At 50.9% G+C, this 22,794-nt stretch overlaps 1 protein-coding gene across 2 annotated transcripts in view; it reads left to right on the forward strand.

The window, feature by feature from the left end:
* SYN3 (synapsin III) overlaps window positions 1–22,794 on the forward strand; it is a 416,488-nt gene that overhangs the window by 23,739 nt on the left and 369,955 nt on the right. For both annotated transcript variants that reach the window (XM_006769322.2, XM_006769323.2), the window contains exon 2: window positions 2,399–2,854. In XM_006769322.2, coding sequence (XP_006769385.1) covers window positions 2,544–2,854 — 311 coding nt within the window. In that variant the 5' untranslated portion in view covers window positions 2,399–2,543. The remainder of the gene's footprint in view (window positions 1–2,398; window positions 2,855–22,794) is intronic.

Consider the following 22,794-nt stretch of genomic DNA (forward strand, 5'->3'; position numbering starts at 1 on the left):
CTGAGAGCCGGCTTTAGCTCTGAGGCTTGGCTCCAGCTCTGAGACCTCGGCTGCTGAAAGCAGGCATCTGGGTTTGTTTGGCTTCTATAATTGAAACACTGTTGCAACTCCAGCTCTGAGGCCTGGCTGGCTGAAAGCAGGTATCTGGGGTTTGTTTAGCTTCTATAATTGGAACATTGTTTCTTAGAGTGCAAGCTGAGAGCCCAGCAGCAGCAGGCAGGAAACCTTGGCTTCCTCCTTCACTGGAACAAGCAAGCCTCCTGTTGGCTTCAGCTGCCTGGCTGCCGGCCGCCATCTTGGTTGGCAGTTAATTGGCATATCGCCCTGATAAGCCAATGGGAAGCGTGTCGGAGGTACGGTTAATTACCATGTTTGTCTATTATTAGATAGGATATAATATTTTAATAACCAAAATATGGTCTCATCCTTTTTTAAAAAAATTAAATATTTTTTTAATTCTCACCCAAAGACATGCCTTCCTTGATTTTAGTGAATGGGAAAGTGTGTGTGAGAATGAAACATTGATTATATGCGCCCTGACCAAGAATCGAACCCACTACCCATCAGAGCATGGGACAATGCTCCGACCAACTGATCCACACTGGCCAGGGCAGTATGGTCTCATCTTATGGTAGAATTTATTTTTCTCATTTGGGATGTTTTTATCTCAAGTAACAATTTGCTTTTTGTAAGTTATTTTATTCTGCCAAACTTCTGCTCATGAAGGAAATGGAAGGGTGGCGAGCCAAAGACTGAGAGGAAATATTCATAATATACATATCTGACAAAAGGCTCATATCCAGAATGTAGAACGAATTCCTACAAATAAATAATAAAAGTATAAACAGCCCACCTGTTTAAAATGGGCCATAGACTTGAACAGACACTTTACAAAAGAAGATATGTCAGTGGCCAGGAAACCCATACAAGTCACTTGACCTCATTAGGTATCAGAGGAAATAAATGAAAAACGCAGCGAGATACTATTCTACACCCATTAGAATGGCTAAGATGAAAAAGACAAATAACAACCAAGTGTTGGTAAGGGTTTGGGGCAACTGGAACTCTCAGATGAAGTGTGCAAAATAGCACAACCACTGGGGGAAATTTTTTTGACAGTTTTTATAAAGTTAAACATATGCCTATCCCATGTCCCAACAAACTAATTTCTAGGTATGAATATTGACAAAGCAAAGTCTCTCTTCACCCAAAAATACTTAAATAAATAGAAATCCGTATAACACTTCTATTCACAATACCCCGAAACGGGAAACATTTCAAATGTCCATCAACAAGAGAATGCAGTAATAATTGGGTTATCCGTCCAGTGAGATGCTACCCTGTGATGAAGAACAGAATGTCTGTGGATACAGACAGCACACCTGAGTTTCAAAACCATCATGTTGAGGGAAAGTCGCCGTGTACAAAAAAGTAACACATTGATTACATTTATATGAAGTTCAAGAAGAGGTAAAATTAATACATCAGAAGAGTATTTGACTCTGAGAATGTGTGGACAGACCAGAAAGTGACCCAGAGACCTTTCTGAGGGCATGTAATAAATCTCATACCAGTGGACACAAAGAGAGGGGGGAATAACCATGTAATCGCATTACCCTAATATGACCACCGTTAGCATTAATATTCCGATGTATTTTGTTTCCAACGTTTTGGTATTTGAACTTTAAAATAAACACACACACACACACACACACACACACATACATATATATATATATTTTTTTTCTTTATTGATTTTTTACAGAGAGGAAGGGAGAGGGATAGAGAGTTAGAAACATCGATGAGAGAGAAACATGGAGCAGCTGCCTCCTGCACACTCCCTACTGGGGATGTGCCTGCAACCAAGGTACGTGCCCTTGACCAGAATCGAACCTGGGACCCTTCAGTCCGCAGGCCGACACTCTATCCACTGAGCCAAATCGGTTAGTGAACTTGTATGTGGTTGTAGTCATTCTGTACCTATACTCTTGTATTGTGATCTTTTTATTTCCAACGTGAATTTGTTTTGTTACCAAAAATCCTTTTTTAAGTCCCCTTTCTAATAGCCACACAAGGTTTCACGGAGTGATTGTTCTGTGCTTTTTACTCAGCCGCCCCGGGATTGAGCATTGAGATCCTTTCTAGGATTTCGCTCGTGCAAAGAATGCTGGGGGAAATACATTTGTGCAGGAGGCTTTACCTGGAACTCAGATTCCTTTCTTGGGCTAGAATTCTAGAAAGTGGAAATTTTGGGTTAAAAGGGTGTGCTCTAATTACATCTTTTCTAAAGGGTGCCCCACTGAGGTTGCCCCAGCATCAGGCAGGACGGGGCCATGTCTGTTTGCTCCTAGGGGCGGAGGTCGTTTCCGCTCACGTGTGTGTTGGCTTATTTCCACAGGTAATCAGAGGCCGCTGACGCCGACCTGTGTGGGATTCCCCTGCCCTTCTGGTCCAAGTCCCCCTACTCTGTCTCGTGGCAGCCTGTGCCCCGGCCTCTCCTAGACCCGCGTGCGGAGGAACCAGCCATCTCTCCATCTGCAGCCATGAACTTCCTCCGGCGACGCCTCTCCGACAGCAGCTTCGTGGCCAACCTGCCCAATGGCTACATGGCGGACCTGCACCGCCCAGACAGCTCCACCAGCTCGCCCTCGTCCCCGGCCATGGAGCGCAGGCACCAACAGCCCCTGGCGGCCTCCTTCTCCTCGCCCGGGTCCAGCCTCTTCAGCTCCTTCTCCAGTGCCATGAAGCAGACCTCGCAGGCCCCCGCGGGGCCGGTGGAGCCTCCGGCTCCCTCCACTCCTGTTGTTCAAAGGCCCAGGGTCCTGTTGGTGATCGACGATGCCCACACAGACTGGTAAGCGGAACTGTAGGCCTGCCAGCTGCAGGCGAGAGAGGAGATGAGGCTTATCTTGCTCTGGTGGGGCTCGGTGAGGCTGGGTGGTGCAGAGACCGGCTGGAGGGAGGGAGACGAGCATTTGCCATGTGGTTACAATGTGCCAGGCATGAGGCACCTACAGGTCCTCAATCCTTTACCTGCAAATCCCAGAAGCTCTAGATGCTAAAACAGATGTTGTAATCCATTTGACAGCCAACCCTGAGCTGAAGGAACAGGAGACTGTAATAGTCTGTTTATACCATTCACTGTGCTTGGCCATATGCTTTGCTGCAAGCATCTCCATGTGTTTCATATGGGGTGCAGCCCAGAGCCAACTGGAAGCATTATATATTATACACCCTCTTAGCTTTCTAAAGGCAGAAAACTTGGAAGACCTGAAATAGTTGCTTCACCTCTTTCAGCCTCAGGCATCCTCCCCCCATTACATGAGGTTTCTACGAGATTAAAGGAAACCAACAGAGGTGCACAGTTCTCACTAAAACCCCAGGGACCAGAGTGGCTGGGTGTGCAGCCCAGCTCTTACATGTGCTGGTGGCCTGGCCTCTTAACACCAGAGGTGGGTGGAAGCGACACTCCTTGCAGCCTCTTTTCATGGTAAGCTCTCCGGGGCAGAGACCAGACAGGTGTGCCCAAGGTCATCGCAGGGGCTGTTCCATAGGTAGTTACTGAGCACCAGCTGAGTGCAAGACAGCCTTCGGGGCTCAGGTGAGCGGGGAGCAGACCCTTCTCACAGGAGCTGCAGGTGGAGACTAGGTCTCTTCTCCACATTTTGGGTAGAGACAGGAGATAAGTACTACTATCCAGGAAGTGAGCCCATCTGTGGAGACGTGGCAGCTCCCTGTCCAGGGCAGTTCTGACAGGCCATCTGTGGATGGCCATGGGGGCTGGAGAGAAACTTGCATCCCTGTGTGTCCAAAGGAGGCCGTGGAGCAGGCACCCAGGAAATACGTATTAAATGAATGAATTCATGCACCCATTCACTAAGTACCCCAGATGCTCTGTCATCCTAACAGGCAGGCTGCACCCACATTCATCCCTTGAGAAGGTAGCTCAGGTTGGGAATGACTGAATGGGAGGTGGAGTTTATAATACATACTCAGTATAGTCACCATGGAAGCACCTTGAGCAGGTTCAGTGTCAGTCTTCCCTTTCCTGCCGAGACACCACGTCATCTTAACCACAGCGGTCATGTGCGTGGCCCCGGTTCTGATCCGGTCTGTGTTGTCTTCTGTGCGGTGCTTGCCCAGGGCTCTTGTCACGAAGCGTGTGCATCTCTGCCGTGTGCTTATCTATGGAGAGCGCTGTCCTTCGGCTCTGAGCTCAGGGGACGCTTTCTGCAGAGGTGCTGTCTCCGGGTCCTCTGGCCTGCGCGGTCTGTCGGCAGTGCACCCGGTGACTGCACGCCCGCATGGTCTCTGCAGTCCTGTTTCTCTTTAACCCAGTGTTTGGCCTTGGTTTCGAGTTCTCTGCTGGCTTAGTCAGGGTTGGCCGTGATTTGGTGATGGGTAGGTACTGGAAAACCTATTTGCCAGGAAAGCCACTTCCTGTATGGAGGCTGAGCTAATAAATGGCAGCACGGTGCATGGTGAAGAACACAGCCTTCAGAGCTGGGCTCTCCGGGTTCAAATCCAGTCTCTACGTCATTGTACCTCTATGACAGGGGTTCTCAACCTTCTGGCCCTTTAAATACAGTTCCTCATGTTGTGACCCAACCATAAAATTATTTTCGTTGCTACTTCATAACTGTCATGTTGCTACTGTTATGAATCGTCATGTAAATATCTGATGTGCCGGATGGCCTCAGGCGACCCCTGTGAAAGGGTCGTTTGACCACCAAAGGGGTCGCGACCCACAGGTTGAGAACCGCCGCTCTATGACCTTTGCAAGTTACTACACCCAAGTGGGAGTGATAATAATATCTACCTTGTAGGGTTAATAAATGTAAGTAAGATTAAAATCTGAGTTAATACAAAAGTGCTGATAGACAGTAAATGCTATTTAAGGATATATTGCCTTAGCTGGTGTGGCTCAGTGGATAGAGCGTCAGACTGCAGACTGAGGGGTCTTGGGTTCGATCTGGTCAAGGGCACATGCCCAGGTTGTGGGCTCCATTCCCAGTGTGGGGCATGCAGGAGGCAGCCGATCAATGTGTCTCTCTCCCACTGATATCTCTCTCTCTGTCTCTCCCCCTCCCTTCCACTCTCTCAAAAAAAATCAATGGGGAAAAAATAAAATAAAAAATAAATCAATGGAAAAATATCCTTGGGTGAGGATTAACAAACAAACAAAAACAAAACCATAGCCCTAGCTGGTTTGGCTCAGTGAACAGAGCGTCAGCCTGCAGACTGGAAGGTCCCAGGTTTGATTCCGGTCAAGGGCACATGCTCGGGTTGCAGGCTAGATCCCCAATAGCGGAGTGCAGGAGGCAGCCGATCAATGATTCTCTCTCATCATTGATGTTTCGATCTCTCTCTCCCTCTCCCTCCTTCCTCTCTGAACTCAATAAAAATGTAAACACACACACACACCATGAAAGTGTCCATTATTACTGCAGGCTGTTGCAACCTTCTTGCAGCTTTAACCATGTTGACCTCTGTCCTCCCCGTGCCCATAGGCTGGGTGATGTGGTGGAAGGGCACAGTGAATGAGGTTGCAATGCAGTGAATGGCCTCGGTCTTCACTCCCTGTAACCCACGGGCATGGCCAATGTGTGAATTTCAGGCTGTGCACACTGGCGGGGGACACCATTTTGTCTAAAGGAATTTCTCACGTTGCATTTCAGTCATGTTCTCTGCCCGTGTTTTAATCGGGTCTGGAGAACAGCAGTCTTCTTCTTGCCCCTCAGTGGGAAGGAAAGGAGAAGTGAGGAGCTGAGACTCATCCAGTGGCTGGAAGTTGGCTCTGCATCATTGAATGTTTGTGACAGGAACTCCCTGCCCGCGGACACAGCAGCTTCTCATTCAGAACTCCATTTGCATTCTTTGCAAACTTCCTCTCTTCATCTCAGTACATTCCCAACTTTCTCCAAACTGATGCCACAGGCTCAGAATCCCGGTCCTTCCCTGCACATTCCTATCCCCACTCCCAAGAGTGGCCAGCAGGTGGCGGGCCAGCCCCACTCTCCAGGGCAGCTTTGGCTCAGCCTGGGCTGCCTTCCTCAGGCCCTGCCCAGCCTCCCTTCAGTCTCCTGAGAGAGAGAGATGCTGGGGGCGGGGGGGTCAGCCAGCTCCCACAGCCCCTTTCCTCCCGCTTTGAGATGATAATGACAGTCCACCCTCTCTGGACTGATTGGGAACCCACCAGGAGCAAGCTGCTCCCTTTTCTCCCTTCTCAGCCCCAGAACCCCGTCTTTCCCACCCAATCCGGGCCTTCCTGCTGGCAGGTATCCCTGCAGGCCAGGGAGCTGCAGGAACCGCCCACTTTTTCCCCCTGGCGGACTCCAGCTCCCAGACTCTGTGAACCAGGCTGGGCCCCAAGGCCACTCTGCTACCTGGCCAGTGACCTGGGGGAGGGGACTTTTCCTCTTCTGAGTGAGGTTAGAGGGTCCCAGAGCCATCTTTGCAGGGAAGCAGGACTCCGGGCTCAGCACTTCAAGATCCCACCACTTTGGGGGATTGTCCTTGGAGGGAAGCCTGGCTAGGGCTTTTGGACCAGCCCCCCACCCCCTCCCACCCCCAGGCCTGGCTCAGGAGTAGGTGTGACCTAGAGCTGGTGCTGTCCTCTGGGATGAGCGAAGGTCGATCCATCTTGAGAACCACAAGAGGAAGGAGGAATAAAGAACATGGGTTTCAAGCTGAGTTTTCTTCAGCCCTGCTGTCTCTGCTGCCTCTCTTACCTGCATGTCTCCAGCAGCTTAGATGGCTTCCAGCCTGCAGCCTTGGCCTCAGTGCGCTCCCATGCCCCTGTGCATCCCCTGTGTAACCCTTTGCTGGTGCATCATTGCCCTCAAGTTCACATTCAAAGTCCTGGCATGTCTGCCCTCCCTCGAGTTCTGCGCCTCCACTTCCTGCCATGCTGCTTATTCCAAAGGAGCAGCAAACAACTTGTGCTTCTCAAACATGCCCCCTTTTGCCTCAGCATATTCTGTTGCCTGCTGCCTGAAATGCCCTCTCTATCTGGTTCACTTGGCCAATTTCCTGTCTTCCTTCAAAGCCTGGTCAGGTGTCACCTCTTCCGTGAAGTCTTCCCTGATGCACCCCATGCTACCATCAGTGCTCACAGCCACCTCTCTGTATAACTTAACACATACCTCACTGTGCCATTGCTGCCCACATCACATTGTGTTATAATTGGCTGTTTGGTGACTGTCTCTTCTGCAAGAATAAGGCCAGTGTCTTATTCTCTTTTATATTCCTGGTGCTCAACACACAGGGAGTATCGCATTAGCAGCTGTCGTCACCCCACCCCAGCCTAAGGGGTAACTTTAAATGGGCATCATGGGACCTGAGGTTCATCTACCTTAGGACTCAGCAGTACAGTCCACACAGGCCTGGGGTTTCTGTGTTTACTCACCTGTGTATAAACTCTTGGCTCTTGATGTTAGAGCTAGAGTAACATCTGTAGCTAGTAGCTACAGTGTGCTAGAGTAACTGTTAGGCAGGTGTTTGAAATTGTTTTAAAAAAAGAGGCAAAATTTTTTACTGTTGCCCACAGAATGTACCAAAACTCTAGCTTTGATTTTCAAAAATCAAAACATTGATCATGACAAACATTACCAGAGCCTGGATGGGGTTGGTGAGGGGTGTCGAGGTGAGGGGGGCATAGAAGCAGTTAGGCCTGCACTCCCAGCCCCTCCCTCAGGGCCTCTGGAACCCTCCCCTCCTCTGCCTCACCTGTGGCCTGGCTCCTAGAATGTCTGCTATTCTGTTCCAGCAATGATGTATCGTTACCGTCCCTTTTATTCTCCCCTCTCCCTATGATTTTTTTTTTTTTCTGTTTTATTGGTTGGGGAGGAAACGAAGATCTTTTTTTGTTTGTTTGTTTGAAACACCCCTAAACTACCATCCTTCCAGACTACAAACAGGCTACCCTGTCCTACTAAATCATGTTAATGATTCCCATTAAAGTGCCTTGTGCACCCCCCCCCCCGCCACACAGCCTCTGGAGAGTGGACCCTAATTCTCAGTGCCCCCCCCCCCCGCCCCACACACACACACACACACACACACACACACACACAGACACACACACACCCTAGATGCTGTCTTGTATCATCAGGAAATGTCTGTTGATTGAATGAGTGGTTTTGGAGGTGATGCGTTATTGGTATGAGTCAGGGTGACCTTGGTGGCATTCTTACACCTCCCTTTTCTCTCTCATCTCCTCCTCAGTCCAAGAGAAAGTCACAGTGGGCCCGGCCCGGTGAGGGTATTTACACCACAGAAATTGGCAAGTGCTGTAAACCAGGGCTGCCGGCGCTCTCCCCAGAGAGCCGGGTGTTAAGCATTTCCCAGCACATCTCTGCTCAGCACTCCTGGGGGTGGGTGGGGAGTGCATGTTACAGGTGAGGAAGCACAGCATAGGGAGATGACACACCTGCTCCAGGAACCAGAGCAGGGGGAGAGGGGTGAGTCTGGGACTTATACGGGACGGGACTAACAACTTCTTTTTTTTTTAATCTATTGTGGAAAGTATTACAGATGTCCCCCTTTTCCCTCATTGACCCCTTCTAGCTTGCATCTGCTCCCTGGCCCTGGCCTTCACCACACTATTGTCTGTGTCCATGGGTTATGCATATAAATTCCTTTTTTAAAGATAAATTGATACAGTTTATTATTATCTTTTAACATATTTTTACTGATTTCAGAGAGGAAGGGAGAGGGAGAGAGAGATGGAAATATCAATGATGAGAGAGAATAATTGATTGTCTGCCTCCTGCATGCCCCCTACTAGGGATAGACTTGTTCATCAGTTTAATTTGTTCATCAGATTCCACAGATGAGTGAGATCCTGTGATACTTGTCTGTCTCTGACTGGCTTGTTCTGCTCAGCGTAATCCTCTCCAGGGCCTCCTTGCTGTGGGGTTAATTTCTTTTTTTTTTTTCTAAACATATTTTATTGAGTTTTTACAGAGAGGAAAGGAGAGAGATAGAGAGTTAGAAACATCGATGAGAGAGAAACATTGACCAGCTGCCTCCTGCACACTCCCCACTGGGGATGCGCCCGCAACCAAGGTACATACCCTTGACCGGAATTGAACCTGGGACCTCTCAGTCCGCAGGCCGACGCTCTATCCACTGAGCCAAACCGGTTTCGGCAAGGGACTAATTTCTTTAAAGGCATTGCGGACAGCGCCACACCTCCTGCTGACCACTGCACGGGGCTTTGGTGTTGGGCCCGAGGTAGATGCTGAAGGTCTGGGTTGAGAAGTGAGTGACCGCACAGGTGAATAAACATGAGCTGTCCGCAGATGGGGTCGTGCCGTCACCACTGTCCTAGGACAGACTTCTGTGCCTTTCCATGGCCAGCATCATGCTAGGGGGTCTTCACTGATTCTCCAGTCGAACTCTCCCAGCAGCTTTATGGAGTGTGATGACTATTCCCATTTTATAAACAAGGAAAACTAAGGCTCTGAGCCCAAAATCGAAATGGATGCCAGGGGCATCTGGGATCCAACTCTGACCATCCTGGACTTCCCTGTCCTGCTGTCATTCTTCCCTCTCGCCTGAGCGCAGGTGCTGTGCTGTGCGGAGAACACTGGCCCACTGAGCCCCACACGCGTGCCCACACCCGCAGCACCTGGCACCTGAGGTCGGCGGGAGGGGGATCCACATGATAGCCCGGCGGCCAAGCGTAGGAACCTGTGACCTCACCCTTACAGGAAAGTGCTCACCTGGAGCCAGGCGATCCCGCCCTGCTGGAGCCCTGGGGTGCCAGGGACAAGGGGGGTCCCTTAGCCATCCTGTAGCTCCGGTGTGGAAATTGGCACTTTGTGGAAATTGCCCAGGGACTGCTTCCTCTTTAGAAAGCACCAAGGCAGCATCGACAGGCTCTCTCTGTTCTTTCCCCTGCACTTTGGTGTTAAAGAGGAGACCTCCTAACACACATTAGACATTTCCCCAAGAGGGTTCAAATGGGAAAGGGGATAAAATGCAGAAAATCAGAGCTCGCAGGTGGCAGGTGGGGGTTGAGGTCCCAGCCCTGCCCCTTACCTGCTCTGTGGCTTCACCTTCCTGCGCCTCAGTTTCCCCGTCTGTAAAGTGGGGATCAGAATACCGTTGCCTTCGCCTTAGCACTGAGCTCACGGGGGTGCTGTGAGGCTCCGTGAGAGCACTTTGCTTCTCTCCCTCATGGGTGTTTTCAGTGTGTTCATTGTGACACGCGGTCTTGTGCCTCCGTTGTGTAACCACCGTGTCCTGGGAGCCTAGCACGGTGCCTGACACAGGGCAACATAGGGTAGTGAGATGACTTGATTAATGAATGAGTGGATGCTTTTGCTAAACGCTGTTATCCTGATAGGAGAATTCAGGATTGAGAATGCCCTGAGGGCTAGGGGGGAGTCTTTCCCTGAAAACACTCAGTGCCCTAGAATTTGGGAACCTTACCCGTTGTGTTCTCCATGCTATCCTGGGGTCCCCCTCCTTCTCATCCAGCTGATGACCCAAAGGCCCCAGCCTCCATCTCGGGCGAGTGAGGACTGCAGGGCGTCTGGGCTGCCTTGAAGCCTCGCAGTGCGTCTAACTGGGCCCCTGGTGACCAGGGCATTCCGCTCCTCACTGTGCCACCTGCGGAGGGTTTGAATTCACAGCCGGCGTCACCAGACGTGGCTTGGGGGGTAGAGTTGCTGATTTAGCAACTAAAAATATAGAATGCCCAGTTAATACTTAGATAGACGGTGAATTAGTATAAGTATATCCCACACAATATTTGGTGCAGACTCGGCAACATGATTTGTTTTTATCTGGCATTTAGATTGCCGGCTGTCCTGTGTTTTATCTGGCCACTGTTTTGGGGACGGGCCCAGTGAGAGCCTGGCCTTTGGGCTTCCTTGCGTTTTGGCTGGGGAGCCAAACCGGACCCCCACATGACCCCATTTTCAGAGAGCAGCTTTCCCTGCCTGCGAGGAGGCCTGAGGACTGTCAGTCCCCAGCAGGGAGGGAGCAAAGCAGAGCAGCCAGTCCCGGGCAGGCCGCCTGGCTCTCCATCCTCACTCTCGCTCCGTGACCTTGGGCACGTCTGACCTCTGACCCTCACATTCCTCAGCGGTAAGGCCGGACCGTGCCACGTCTGTGGTGAAGTGTTATGGAAAAGATGAGAAACGATGGCCTGGGTGGGGCTGCTCCAGGGCTTAGCCTGTCGGAACAGGCGCTGCAACGGTAACTGTTATTAACAAGTAATTGCAGTTACTAATTGCAGGTGAATATAGCGGCGTTGGGAGCCAGGCGGAAGGAAGCCACTTGGCATGCGTGTGGGTTCAGCTGGGTGTGCGGGAGGGCCCGCTGCCAGAACCCTGGGGGAGAGGGTCTGGTCTCTGAAGATGAGAAGATGAGGGTAGAGTTGGTCCCCTGCTCCCAGAGTTAGTTGGGGGGCTCAGAGCTGAGACACACACCTCCGTGTTGAGGCAGTTGGCTCTAGGGAGCGAAGTCCTTAGGCCTCCCCCACCACTTCCCTACCTCAGACTCTCCTGGAACAAGGACAAGGCCCTGCCATTTCCTGTAGGCACATGCAGGGGTGGGTGGGAGAGGGAGCTAGGACAGGCCTAAGGTCACCTTCCTCGCGGCTTCCTTCGCTGCCTCCCGCAGGCCAGGCAGCGCCACCTGCAGTGACACTGGACTTCTGGACTCACCCCTCCACCCTGGCACCCCTGCCCCTCCCCCTCGAAGGCCTGGCCCTGCTGCCTGGTGCCTGGAGGAGGGGAGGGACCTGGCATTCCCCAGCAGCCTGCCCAGTCGCCTGGAGACCAGCTCCCTTTTCCCAGGCCCGGCCCCTTTTATGGGGCAGACAATGTGCGCACACAGTGAGGGCCTTGTGTGGCACCCAAGCCCTGAGCCCTTTGACTTGAGGAATTTTTCAAGGGCTGACCTCTCTCCGTGAGGTCTCTGAGCGTCCAATCCGGAGGCCTGGTGCCCCTGCTGCTTCCTACCCCAGCTCCTGGGGGAGAGCAAGGGAGTGGGGAACAGTGGGGGGCTGTCTCTCCCGCCTGGGTAGAAGCTTAGCCTCTGAAACAGTGGCTGGAAAATCTGGGGGAAATGTCTTGGGGCAGAAGAAGGGGATCTGGGGAGAGGAAATCCCGTGGCTGCTGTTTCTCCCTAATGTCCCCCTTCTCTGCTGATGCAGTGCCACCTCCACACAGCCACTCTCCTCTCGGCTGCAGTTTCCTCACACATCAGTGTTGCTGGATCAAGATCTCGGCCCCCAAAAGACTGTTTCCATCAGAATGACATTCAGATTCTCAGGCGCCTTCTGTATTGGGCAGGGCTCTTTGCGAGGAAAAGAAGTAGCCTTTGGCTGACTCGGGCAACATGGGGATGTATTGGAAATACGTTGGAAGCTCACAGAATCCAAAGAAACAATGAAGACCCACATCTCGGACCGGTCAGGACCCCGGGCTCTGCCAGGACCTAGGAGGCAGGGACGTGTGGGCAGTCTCTGGGGAAGTCAGCTCTGGCCGAGTGCCTCTCGGCTCAAAAAAATCAAATTCCAGGGGATGAAGAAACCTGGCGGGGTCCACGCGTGTCCTGAGGACAGTCGCACCAAGACTGTGCAAGGGAGGGGCATGGTCCCATCCACGCAGAAGCAGTGGAGGTGCTGTTACTAGAAGTCAGAGTGGATGAGATGTCCCCCTAGAGCTACTCAACCAGAATATCTAGATTGAAGCTCAGGAAAAAGTAGTTTGTTTTTTTTTAAATAACACAGAGCCAGGTTTAGAAACAGTCCAGGTGGAGGACTTGTTTCCTGTGGCTCCCTCTCGGTAGAACGGGACCAGTGGAGCCAGCAAAGAGGGAGATGTACTTCAGCACAGTATGCAGAATGGGAAAGTCAGTCAGAGCTCACATGGGCTGCCTGGTGAGGGGGTGAGCTCCCTGTCACATGCAGGTGTCCAGGCACAGCTGGGCTGGCCATCTGGGAGGAATAATGCAGAAGAGGCTCAGACGATGGAGGGGTCAGCCTACACGTCCTTAAAGGATTCTTGGGCTGGAGTTTGTTTTTTTTAAAATTCTTTACTAGAGGCCCAGTGCACGAAACTTTGTGCACTTGGGAGGGTCCCTCAGCCCTGCACTCTCTCGCAGTCCGGGACCCTTGGGGGATGTCCACCTGCCTGCTTAGGCCCACTCCCCAGCTTATGGCTGAGTGGAGCTCCCCCCTGTGGGAGTGCACTGACCACCAGTGACTGATTGTTCCCGGTCGTTCTGCTGTTAGGGTCAATTTGCATATTACCCTTTTATTACATAGAATTGTTGAAATATTACATATGTCACCACTTTCCCCCCCATTACCCCCCTCCAGCCTGCCACCCTCCACCCCTGCCCCAGGCCTTCGGCACCCTATTGTCTGTGTCCATGGGTTATGCATATATTCATACAGAGTCTTTGGTTGATCACCTCCCAGCCACCCACCCTCCCCCGCCTTCCCTCTGAGATTCCGCACTCTGCTCTATGCTTCCGTGTCTCTGGATCCACTCCGTTCGTCAGTTTATCTTGTTACTTAGATCCCACATATGAGAGCGATCATGTGATACTTGTCTTTCCCTGAGTGACTTATTTCACTGAGCAGGACGCTCTCCGGGGCTGGAGCTTTTCCTTTTGTCCTCCCTGACTCTGTCCCAGTCGCTTTCCCTGCTCTTGCCTTGATGTGTCTGTGAGTTCAGCAATTTAACCTGTGAGTCTCCTCATCCTCCAAAATGTGGTTTCCTCACCCAGGCCCTCTGACTGGAGGAGTCCCTCAGCTGCCATGGGCTTTTTAAAAAATACATATTTTTATTGATTTCAGAGAGGAAAGGAGAGGGGGAGAGAGAGAGAAACACCAGTGATGAGGAAGAACCATAGATCAGCGGCCTCCTGTGTGCCCTCTACTGGGGATCGAGCCCACAACCCAGGCATGTGCCCTGACCGGGAATTGAACCCTGACCTCCTGGTTCATAGGTCGATGCTGTCAACGCTCAACCACAGAGCCACGTCGGCCAGGCGCCATGGGCTTTCTTAGTAATAGTTGTGCCTGTTCCTACAGAGTTCACCCCGCCCAGTGCCAGCCCTGCCCTGGGGGATGCAGGGCTCCTGGCAGGTGCCAGCCTCTTTACAGAACCTCTCTTCTCCGGGACCTGTGGACGCCTGCCTGGGACGTGCTTCCTGGGCCGGAGGGAGGCTGGCTGTGACGGCAGGAGAGGGGATGGGGCTTCGTGTCCATTTTCCTCACCTCCCACCCTGGGTTTGCAGGAAGGGCAGGGGTGTGTGTTTCCTGAAGATTTGCGCTGAGCTAATTGCCATCTTCAGAAGGGAATTAGTTAAATTAGAGGTTGCCTGCGCAGCTGCTCACAGGATATCAGCCAGGCGGTGAGTGAAGGGACAGGTGGTAGGAAAAGGGATAGGCGTAGAGAAATGCTTCCCCCCTGTCAGGAGACGACAGCACCAGCTCTGTGGAAAGGGTATCTGCTGCTCAGCTTCAGCCTCAGCGAGATGACAAAGAGCAGTGGGGACCGTGCGGGGCGTGCGAACCGATGGTCCCTTCAAAGCAGCAGCTGGGGCCCGCTCAGCGATGTCTACCGTGTGAGATACGGGCCTGATGCTGCCACGATTGGTTTTCAAAGGAAGCCAGGGATCTGGAATTTGTGTTCGTTTTTAAAATGGGAAATACACAATTTAAGCCCAATAAAACAGGACTGCGGACTCCATGAGGTTTGCCAGTTGGCAACTTCTGACAAATAGGACAGGAGTCAGGGCAAATAGGCAGTCTAGCTCCTCTCCTGTCTCCTGGTTTGACTGTAAGTACCAGGAGGGCAGGGGGCTGTTTTGTTCAGTGCAATTCCTAGGGACTAGCACAGTGCTGAGCACATAGTAGACCATGGAGGGAGGGATGGATGGATGGATGGATGGATGGATGGATGAGGGGATGGATGGATGGATGGATGGGTGAGGGGATGGATGGATGGAGATGGATGGATGGGTGGATGGATAGATAGATGGGTGGAAAAATGGGTGGATGGATGGATGGGTGAGTGAGTGAGGGGATGGATGGATGGAGATGGATGGATGGATGGATGGATGAGTGGATGGATGGATAGATGGATAAATGGGTGAGTGGAGGGAGGGAGGGAAGGAGAAGAAATAAGTTCACTTAGTCTTCTTCTGTGCATTCTATATTCTCATGGTCCCCATCTTCTCATCTTCCGTATACCATCTGTATCCCTTTTCTAGAATGCTTGTGTATTAGTCACTTGCATCTGGGTATGAATTACCTTTGAGTGCATTATCTTTCCCATGGGAACTTCCCCTGGATGGGGTCTTACTAGATGTTCATTAAATGTTTGCTGAGGGAACAGCTTAGCCTTCTAAATGTTAACCCTTTTGGTGGAATGAAAGTTGTGGACTCTGAGATGTCTGTGGGGATGAGGGTGACACAGTGTTGTGTCTTTGGAGAGGAGAGAGGTAGGGACTTGGAGTTGATGTTCTAGCCCAGTGGTTCTCAACCTTGGCTGCACATTAGAATCACCTGGGAATCTTTCTAAAATCCTGATTTCTGGGCCGCATCCTCCGGAAATTCTGTTTCTTTGTTACTAATATTGTGGCCCCACCCCATAACAAGGAAACAGAATTTCCGGAGGATGAGGCCCAGAAATCAGGATTTTAAAAAGATTCCCAGGTGATTCTAATGTGCAGCCAAGGTTGAGAACCACTGCCCATCTCTGCAGTCACAGTGAGTGGGTGGCTGACGACTGTTTATCCTACAGGCCTGTGCCAGGGAGCAGCCAGGGTAGGTTTCCATCACACTAGACATGACGCAGGAGTTCCATTCAGAGCAAGAAAGATATTGCCCCTTCCTCCTCTTGGAGTGAGAAAATGCCACTTTGAAGCATCCATCTTATATAAAAACTGCTGTTTGAAATTTTAACCCTGCTGTTTTGGCTTCTGTAAACACTTGCTTGCTTAAATAATAAGGGAAATAAGACTACTCCCATTCCAGAGAAGCCATAAACCTTCCCCAGACAAAGTTATCAGTGCTGGCACCAGGCTAGGCCTTTGGTTGAGGTCTCAAAGCCCCAGCCCATAGGGCTCTTTAAGAACTTGCAAAGGGGATGGAAAACCCCATATTTGGGAGACAAAGGACTGAAAAAGATATAAGAAGGGACAACTTCCTCCATGTTGCTGCCCAGAATTTGAAAGACATTTTTCTCTGGGTCCACGCGTAATAATAATAATAATAAATAATAATAATAAAATGTAACTCCATTTCTCTAAGCGTTGCTTGGTTTTCTCCGGTCTCCTGCAACAACTTGAACTCAGCCCTCCACGGACAGAAGGGGAAGAGATGACATGAAACACCTGCCATGTGTCAGGGAGGTCATTCATGGGGGATTAATAGCAGACATATTCATGTTCTCATGTGTACAAGGGAAACTGAGACTCGGGAGGGTTGACGTTTGTGTCAGGCAGGGCTAGGAAATAGAGCTGGACAGGACCTGGGTCTATCTCTGAGGCTGGGGGTGCCCACCGCACTCTTTACCTAGAGAGATGAGGTTCCACTCTAGCAGCCCACAGGTGAGCAGCACACCTGCTAGCAGGTCTTCATTTAGTTCTGCATCCTCATTTAATTCTCATGACAACCCTCTGGGTAGATTTCCTTATCCCCATTCTACAGATGAGGAAGTAGAGGCTTGTCCAAAATCATACAGCCAGTGCCAGAGATGCCAACTCAAATCTAGACCTTCTGCTCCATGCCCATTGCTCATTTTTCCTATACATTTAGGGACATGCCCCAGGAAAATTCATCGCCCTCCCTGGGTGCCCACAGCATCTACCCAACTCATTTCTCCTCTGTTCTCACACATACAGTCACATACAAATCCTCTCGCATTCATCTTCAAGGCCCACGGCCCTGGCAAAGAATAATACCAAATACTGGATGGATTGATGAATGAACTGGGCCTCAGACTGGGTTGGGATCTTTGGACTAATGCCCTGTGTGGTTATCATCCATTTATATGTCTCTCCCTTTGGTTATACTGTCTTTACCCTTGTTTCCTTAGAGCCTGCAGGCTCTGGTCAATAAAATGTAAGTGCCTTCCCTGACCGATGTAATTCCGAGCTCCCATGCTCCCCTCATGTGTCCTCTATTGCTTTGTGCATCTTATTCATAGTCCTCATCATTTCTTTTTCACCTGCTTAATTTTGTGACTTTTCTAAGAGCGAGTTAGCTCCATAATAGCAGAAACTGTATCAGCCTTTCCCTTCATGCCTAGCAGGGTGCCCAGTCCCTACGAGCCACAGTCAATAGTGATACAGTGAAGGAACGAATAGATGATGTGAATTGTGGCCCGGCCTAGCCACAACAATCTCCTTCCCTATTGTTGTCAGGAGCCGATGAGAGGGGCGTGGGGCCCTAATAGGACTCGGTTTCTTACCTCCACAGATCCCTGTACAGGTGCGAGGGGCCTGTTACCCACAGAGGGTCTCTCCCTTTCCGAGCCCACTGGAGCCCCCAAACTAAAAGGAGAGGCTGCCCATCATTGGAGGGTCCTCTGGCAGAGGAAGGGGCCAGGAGGTTAGCTATTCTGGAAGTACATAATGGCGCTAGATTTGGATCTCCGAATTTGGACGAATCTCCATGCAACCAAACTGCCACCTGACTCCCCCTGTCCTGCTAACTGGGAAAGTCTGTGCGTGTCCACCTTCAGCGGGCTCCTGCGTGGTCCCTCATACATCATCCGCCTCCCTCGCCTTCTGTCCCGGCCACAGATGAGCAACTGACGTGTTGCATTAGAAACATGAAAATCTAATGCAATCGATTCCTGCCTCCCTGTCCTCCCGCCCCTCCCCTAACCGGGGTGACCAGTGGGAAGATGGCTGTGCCTGAGACAGACCGACCCTGACCCCTCCTCCCTGGGGAGGGCATTGCCCAGGCCTAGCCTCTGTGACCCTATACCCAGCCGGAGTTGTTGGGAGGGCGCTGCTTGGACACAGGTGGATCCTGTTTGTGCTAATTCTCCTCTTCCTTCTGCCCCTGCTGCAGCCCTGAAAGCCTCAGTACCCGCTCCTCATAAATCTTTCTCTCACACCACATCCCGCCTCCCCGAATCGGGGTTTCCCACCCCAGGCAGCGCCGCTTTTATAATATTCTCCTTCCTGGTGCCTCTGATGTGGCTTCAAACTAGGAGACCACCCACAGAGATGGAAGCTCCGTGGAGTCAGAGCTGCCCCCTCCTCCTCCCCAAGGCCAAGGGCTTGAGTGATTGGCCGGGATGCTCAGGGAGCTCGTTATGGGAATAAACATTAGTAGGGCGTCAGGAAGAGGTCTGCGTGAGGGAGACAGAGCCCTTGGCACAGTGGGGCTGTCCGTTTTACCCGAGGTCAGACAGCCGGGCAATTCCAGAGGCAGCCACCCCAGCCCCCACGGCATCTAGAATTCCAGACCATCCCTACCTTTCCCTCTGCCAGACAGAGCTGTTCAGGCAGCTCCAGCCTGAATGAGCCCCCCGGCAAGGAGGCAGCAGTCTGTGTGGCCCGTCAGGAGACAGACTTCTGACTCCCGGCCAGGCAGGGGGATGGACCGCCTGACCCTGCGCTGCAGCCTGCATCTGTCTGCCAGGCCCTGCGGTGAACATCCCGGAGACGGGCAAGACGAGTGTTCCTCCCGGGAAGGTGAGGGCTTGGAAGGCCAGAGCCCCCTGGGTGGTGCTGGTGTGAACAAAGTGCTCTGGGGTCCAGGTTAGAATCAAGGCTAGGGCTACCAGCTGTCTGCCACCGCACACTCTGACCCCACATCCTACCTAGTCAGTGTGGATTTGTAAGTGTATTACACCGGTGTGCCAGTAGATGGCCCCAACGTGTCTCCAGGACTGGATGCCCTATGGCCTATCCCTGGAAGACATGATGCATTTACCCAGTCAGCAAACATTTGTTAAACATGTGCCCTGGGCCCGGGCCCTTTGTGCCGGATGCTGAGTTCGGTGAGCATGGAGACGCAGTTTCGGGTTTCCAGGCTCTCACAGACTAGGTGTATGGGGTCAGGGGATAGGTAAGCAATGGGTAGTTGCAACACAGGGAGGTCTCTACTCTAGTGGTTAAGGACAGTGCACTGTGGGAGCCTAGAAGGGTGACACCTAAACCAGCCTCTTTAGGGGGGTGCTTTTAGGGAAAACTTGATGGAGTGAGGAAGAGGCAGCCATGCAGAGAAGAGCAGGAGGCCATCCTGAGCAGAGAGAACACACGGGCAGAGGCTCAGAGGCATAAACGCATAGGACGTGTTTAAGGAATCGCAGAAAGTCGAGTGTCCATGAGGTGGGTGGAAAAAGGAGGAGAAACGGGCCATAGGTCAGCAGGGTCTAGCTCATGAAGGACCCACAGGGTCTGGACTGAATCCCCCAAATCAAAGTCTGGATCCCCAAGATCTTTTAAAGCATAAGGGGCAAATTCATTGTTGCCACTTAGAGGTTTTGTGAGACTGAGCAGGGACTTCTCCGTCTGGAACTTTTGGGGACTGCTCCCTGCCTGTCACCTCTCAGGGGTGACATTAGGGTCACATCAGAGGAGGGATGTGAAAGGCTTGAGGCTTTAGTTATCGATGCCATGTATCTACTGTCATTATCATCATCCATCCCTTCTTGCATCGATGGGACAGATCAGAGTGAGGTGAATACTGATTCTGTCTTGTAACCTCCGTGAGGGTAAGGCTGCATTTTGTTTATTTGTGGATCCCTGCCACATGACACCCACAGGCACAGAGTCAACACTCAGTAGTTCTCTGTTGTTGGTGTTTGCTTTTTAATATCTGTTTTTATTGATGTTTATTGATTGGGAGGGGAAGGGAGGGGGATAGAGAGATAGAAACATCAAGGAGAACATCAATCGGCTGCCTTCCCGCCTCCCCCCAGTGGGGATCAAGCCTGCAACCCGGGCATGTGCCCTGACTGGGAATCAAACCAGTGACCTCCTGGTTCCTGGGTCTACATTCAATCGCCGAGCCACACCAGCTGGGCTCTGTTGTTTTTGTTGATTCTGTTTTGGACCCTGGGCTGTAGACTTTGGAGCTTACTATGTGCCAGGAGCTGTTCTAAGTGCTTTATAAGTCTTGTCTTGCTTAATCCTCACAGCAAGCCTGTGTAATAGCTACAACAAGTATCCCCATGTCCCAGAAGTGGAAGCTGGCGCACATGGGGGTTGAGGAGTAACCCACGGTCACGGAGCAAGGGAATGATTGAGCTGGGATTGCCTCCAGGGGGTCCAGCCTGGAGCCCGGGACACTCTACCTTGTTACAGAAAAGACCAGGTGACTTTGTCACCACAACCTTGACTGGTAGATGGAATCTACCGTGACAAACAAGGAAACTAGGACCTAGTTGGGTTAAGTCCGTGGTGAGTGAATAGCGGAGCGGAGCTTTTGCTGAAGTCTGTATGATTCCAAATCCATGCCATACTCTCCAGTATTCTGGTGATTACATTCATTAATAACCACCCCCAGGTCCCAGGCTCGCCCAATACTCCTACCCAATCTAGAAGGACCCTTAATCTAAGTCCTGCCGTGGCCCTTACCCACTATACCCCTCCTGACAGCAAAGGGGGGCCCTGCCAATTGCACCCTCAGGGCTATGCAGTCTAGAGTTTCCTACCTAAAGGGACCAGGCCCAATTCCAGGGCCTGGGTAGGCCATTTCTCTGGTCCATCCTCCCAAGGCATGGCCAAGGGACAACTGTGGATGTGGGTGTGGGTGAGGGGATAAAGCTTGGCCGTGTGGCCTGGGCCGCCCACAAGCCCGCACAAGCAGCCCCATCGTCGCCAGCACAGAATTCTGGGAAGTTTAAATTCTGACTCTTCCAGGAAATGATGCAACTGTATTTGTTATGGAAGACCAGATCGACGTGCTTTGTTTAAATGTTTGCCAGCTTTAGATATCAATTTTATATACTTAATGAAGGTCTTATAGGCCTCCATTGGTTCTTTTGCCCTGGGCCCCACAAAACATCAGAGATGGGCTTATCCCAGTGATGGAGTTTGCCGACACTGTCTTCAAGAATTCGTGCTAAAATCCACAAATTAAGGGAGAAGGTTCCCTTGGCACGAGGCTCGCTTTACACAAGTATCACTGACAGCTCCTGTCCCACTAAACTCCTGCCTCGGTGACATCAGAGCCTGTGAACATTGTAAGGAAAAGTGAGACGAATAGCAGCGCTGTCCATTGGAGACGCGAGCCGTGTTGGAAAGCGATGAACTCCGCAGCATCGCGAAGTGTGGGTGGACTTCGGAGGCAGGCAGACTGAAGTTTGGTAAGAAGCATGATGTCTGTGTTGAAAGCATTCTTTTCCTCCGCAAATGAAAGGGTGAGAAGAATAGGTGGCAGCATTGATGTTCCAGGAGAAAGAATGGAAGAAGAAACTAAGAAGATTCTTGAATGTAATCATTGCAAATGATTGATTGGAACTCAATCTTGTGGCCATACCTAGCTGAATGGAGAGTTGGCGTATACATTTTTGTGTGTGCCAATCTATAAATTCTCTCACTGTGTAAAAGAAGAAAATGGGTTGGGATTGAAGAGCTGTCTCTGCCCCAGAAGAGCTTTATGGAAATGCTTAACACGGTGAGAGTGCAGCAAGTGACTAAGAACTATTCCTTTCATCAACAATTAAAAAGAGCAGATGGACCCTAGCCGGTTGGCTCAGTGGATAGAGCACCAGTCCATGGACAGAGGGGTCCCAGGTTCAATTGCAGTCAAGGACATGTACCTCGCGCTAGCTGGTTTGGCTCAGTGGATGGAGCATTAGCCTGTGGACTGAAGGGTTCCACGTTCGATTCCGGTCAAGGGCTCATGCCTGGGTTGCAGGCTCAATCCTCAGTGTGGGGCATGCAGGAGGCAGCCGATCAAAGATTCTCTCTCATCATTGATGTGTCTATCTCTCTCTCCCTCTCCCTTCCTCTTTGAAATCTATCTATCTATCTATCTATCTATCTATCTATCTATCTATCTATCTTGGTTGCAGGCTTGATCCCTGGCCCTGGTCAGGGCATGTGAGGGAGGCAACCAGTGGATGTATCTCTCTCATATAGATGTTTTTCATTCTCTCTCCCTCTCTTCCACTCTCTCTAAAAATCAGTGGAAAAATATCCTGGGGTGAAGATTAACAATAACAACAAAAAGAGCAAATGGAAACTTTTGTTACTTTTGCTTTGTGGAAAGACATCTAAACCCAGGAACACCCCAACATTGACTGCTATTTTTCAGGGTCAAGCAAAAACATAGGTGTGGATTTAGAAGGCCAGCACTCAAGCTACGTAGGCACAGTATTTCATCTCTCTGGGTTTCGGTGTCCTTGTCTATAGGAAGTAATAAATCCCTACCTCGTGGTGGTGGTTGAAAGCATTAATGAGAAAGACGACAGGTTACAGCCTGTCGCAGAGAAAACAAGTGTTGTTGTTTTAAATCTATCTCTTCAATTATTTACTCATTCAACAAATAGTAATGGAGCTCCTACTGTGTGTGAAGCCGTCTGGTAAGTGATGGGAATGGAATGACGAATAAGGTAGCTTGTTCCTGACCTCGAAGAACTGCCTTATCGTGTGGAGGGGCACAAGTATTAAACACAGTTACTAATTACACTTGTATTGCATGTTATGAAAGAAAAGTAGAGGATGACAAGAGAATACATATGAGAAGAGAGGTGAAGGAGGCCAAAATTAGGGTGTTTTTAGAGAAAAGTGGGCAAGTGGGTGGATTGAGAGATAATTAGAATATAGAATCAGTGGGGAATAGGGAAA

This window comes from Myotis davidii, unplaced genomic scaffold, assembly GCF_000327345.1.
Source record: "Myotis davidii unplaced genomic scaffold, ASM32734v1 scaffold120, whole genome shotgun sequence".
In the NCBI taxonomy this organism is placed as follows: domain Eukaryota; kingdom Metazoa; phylum Chordata; class Mammalia; order Chiroptera; family Vespertilionidae; genus Myotis; species Myotis davidii.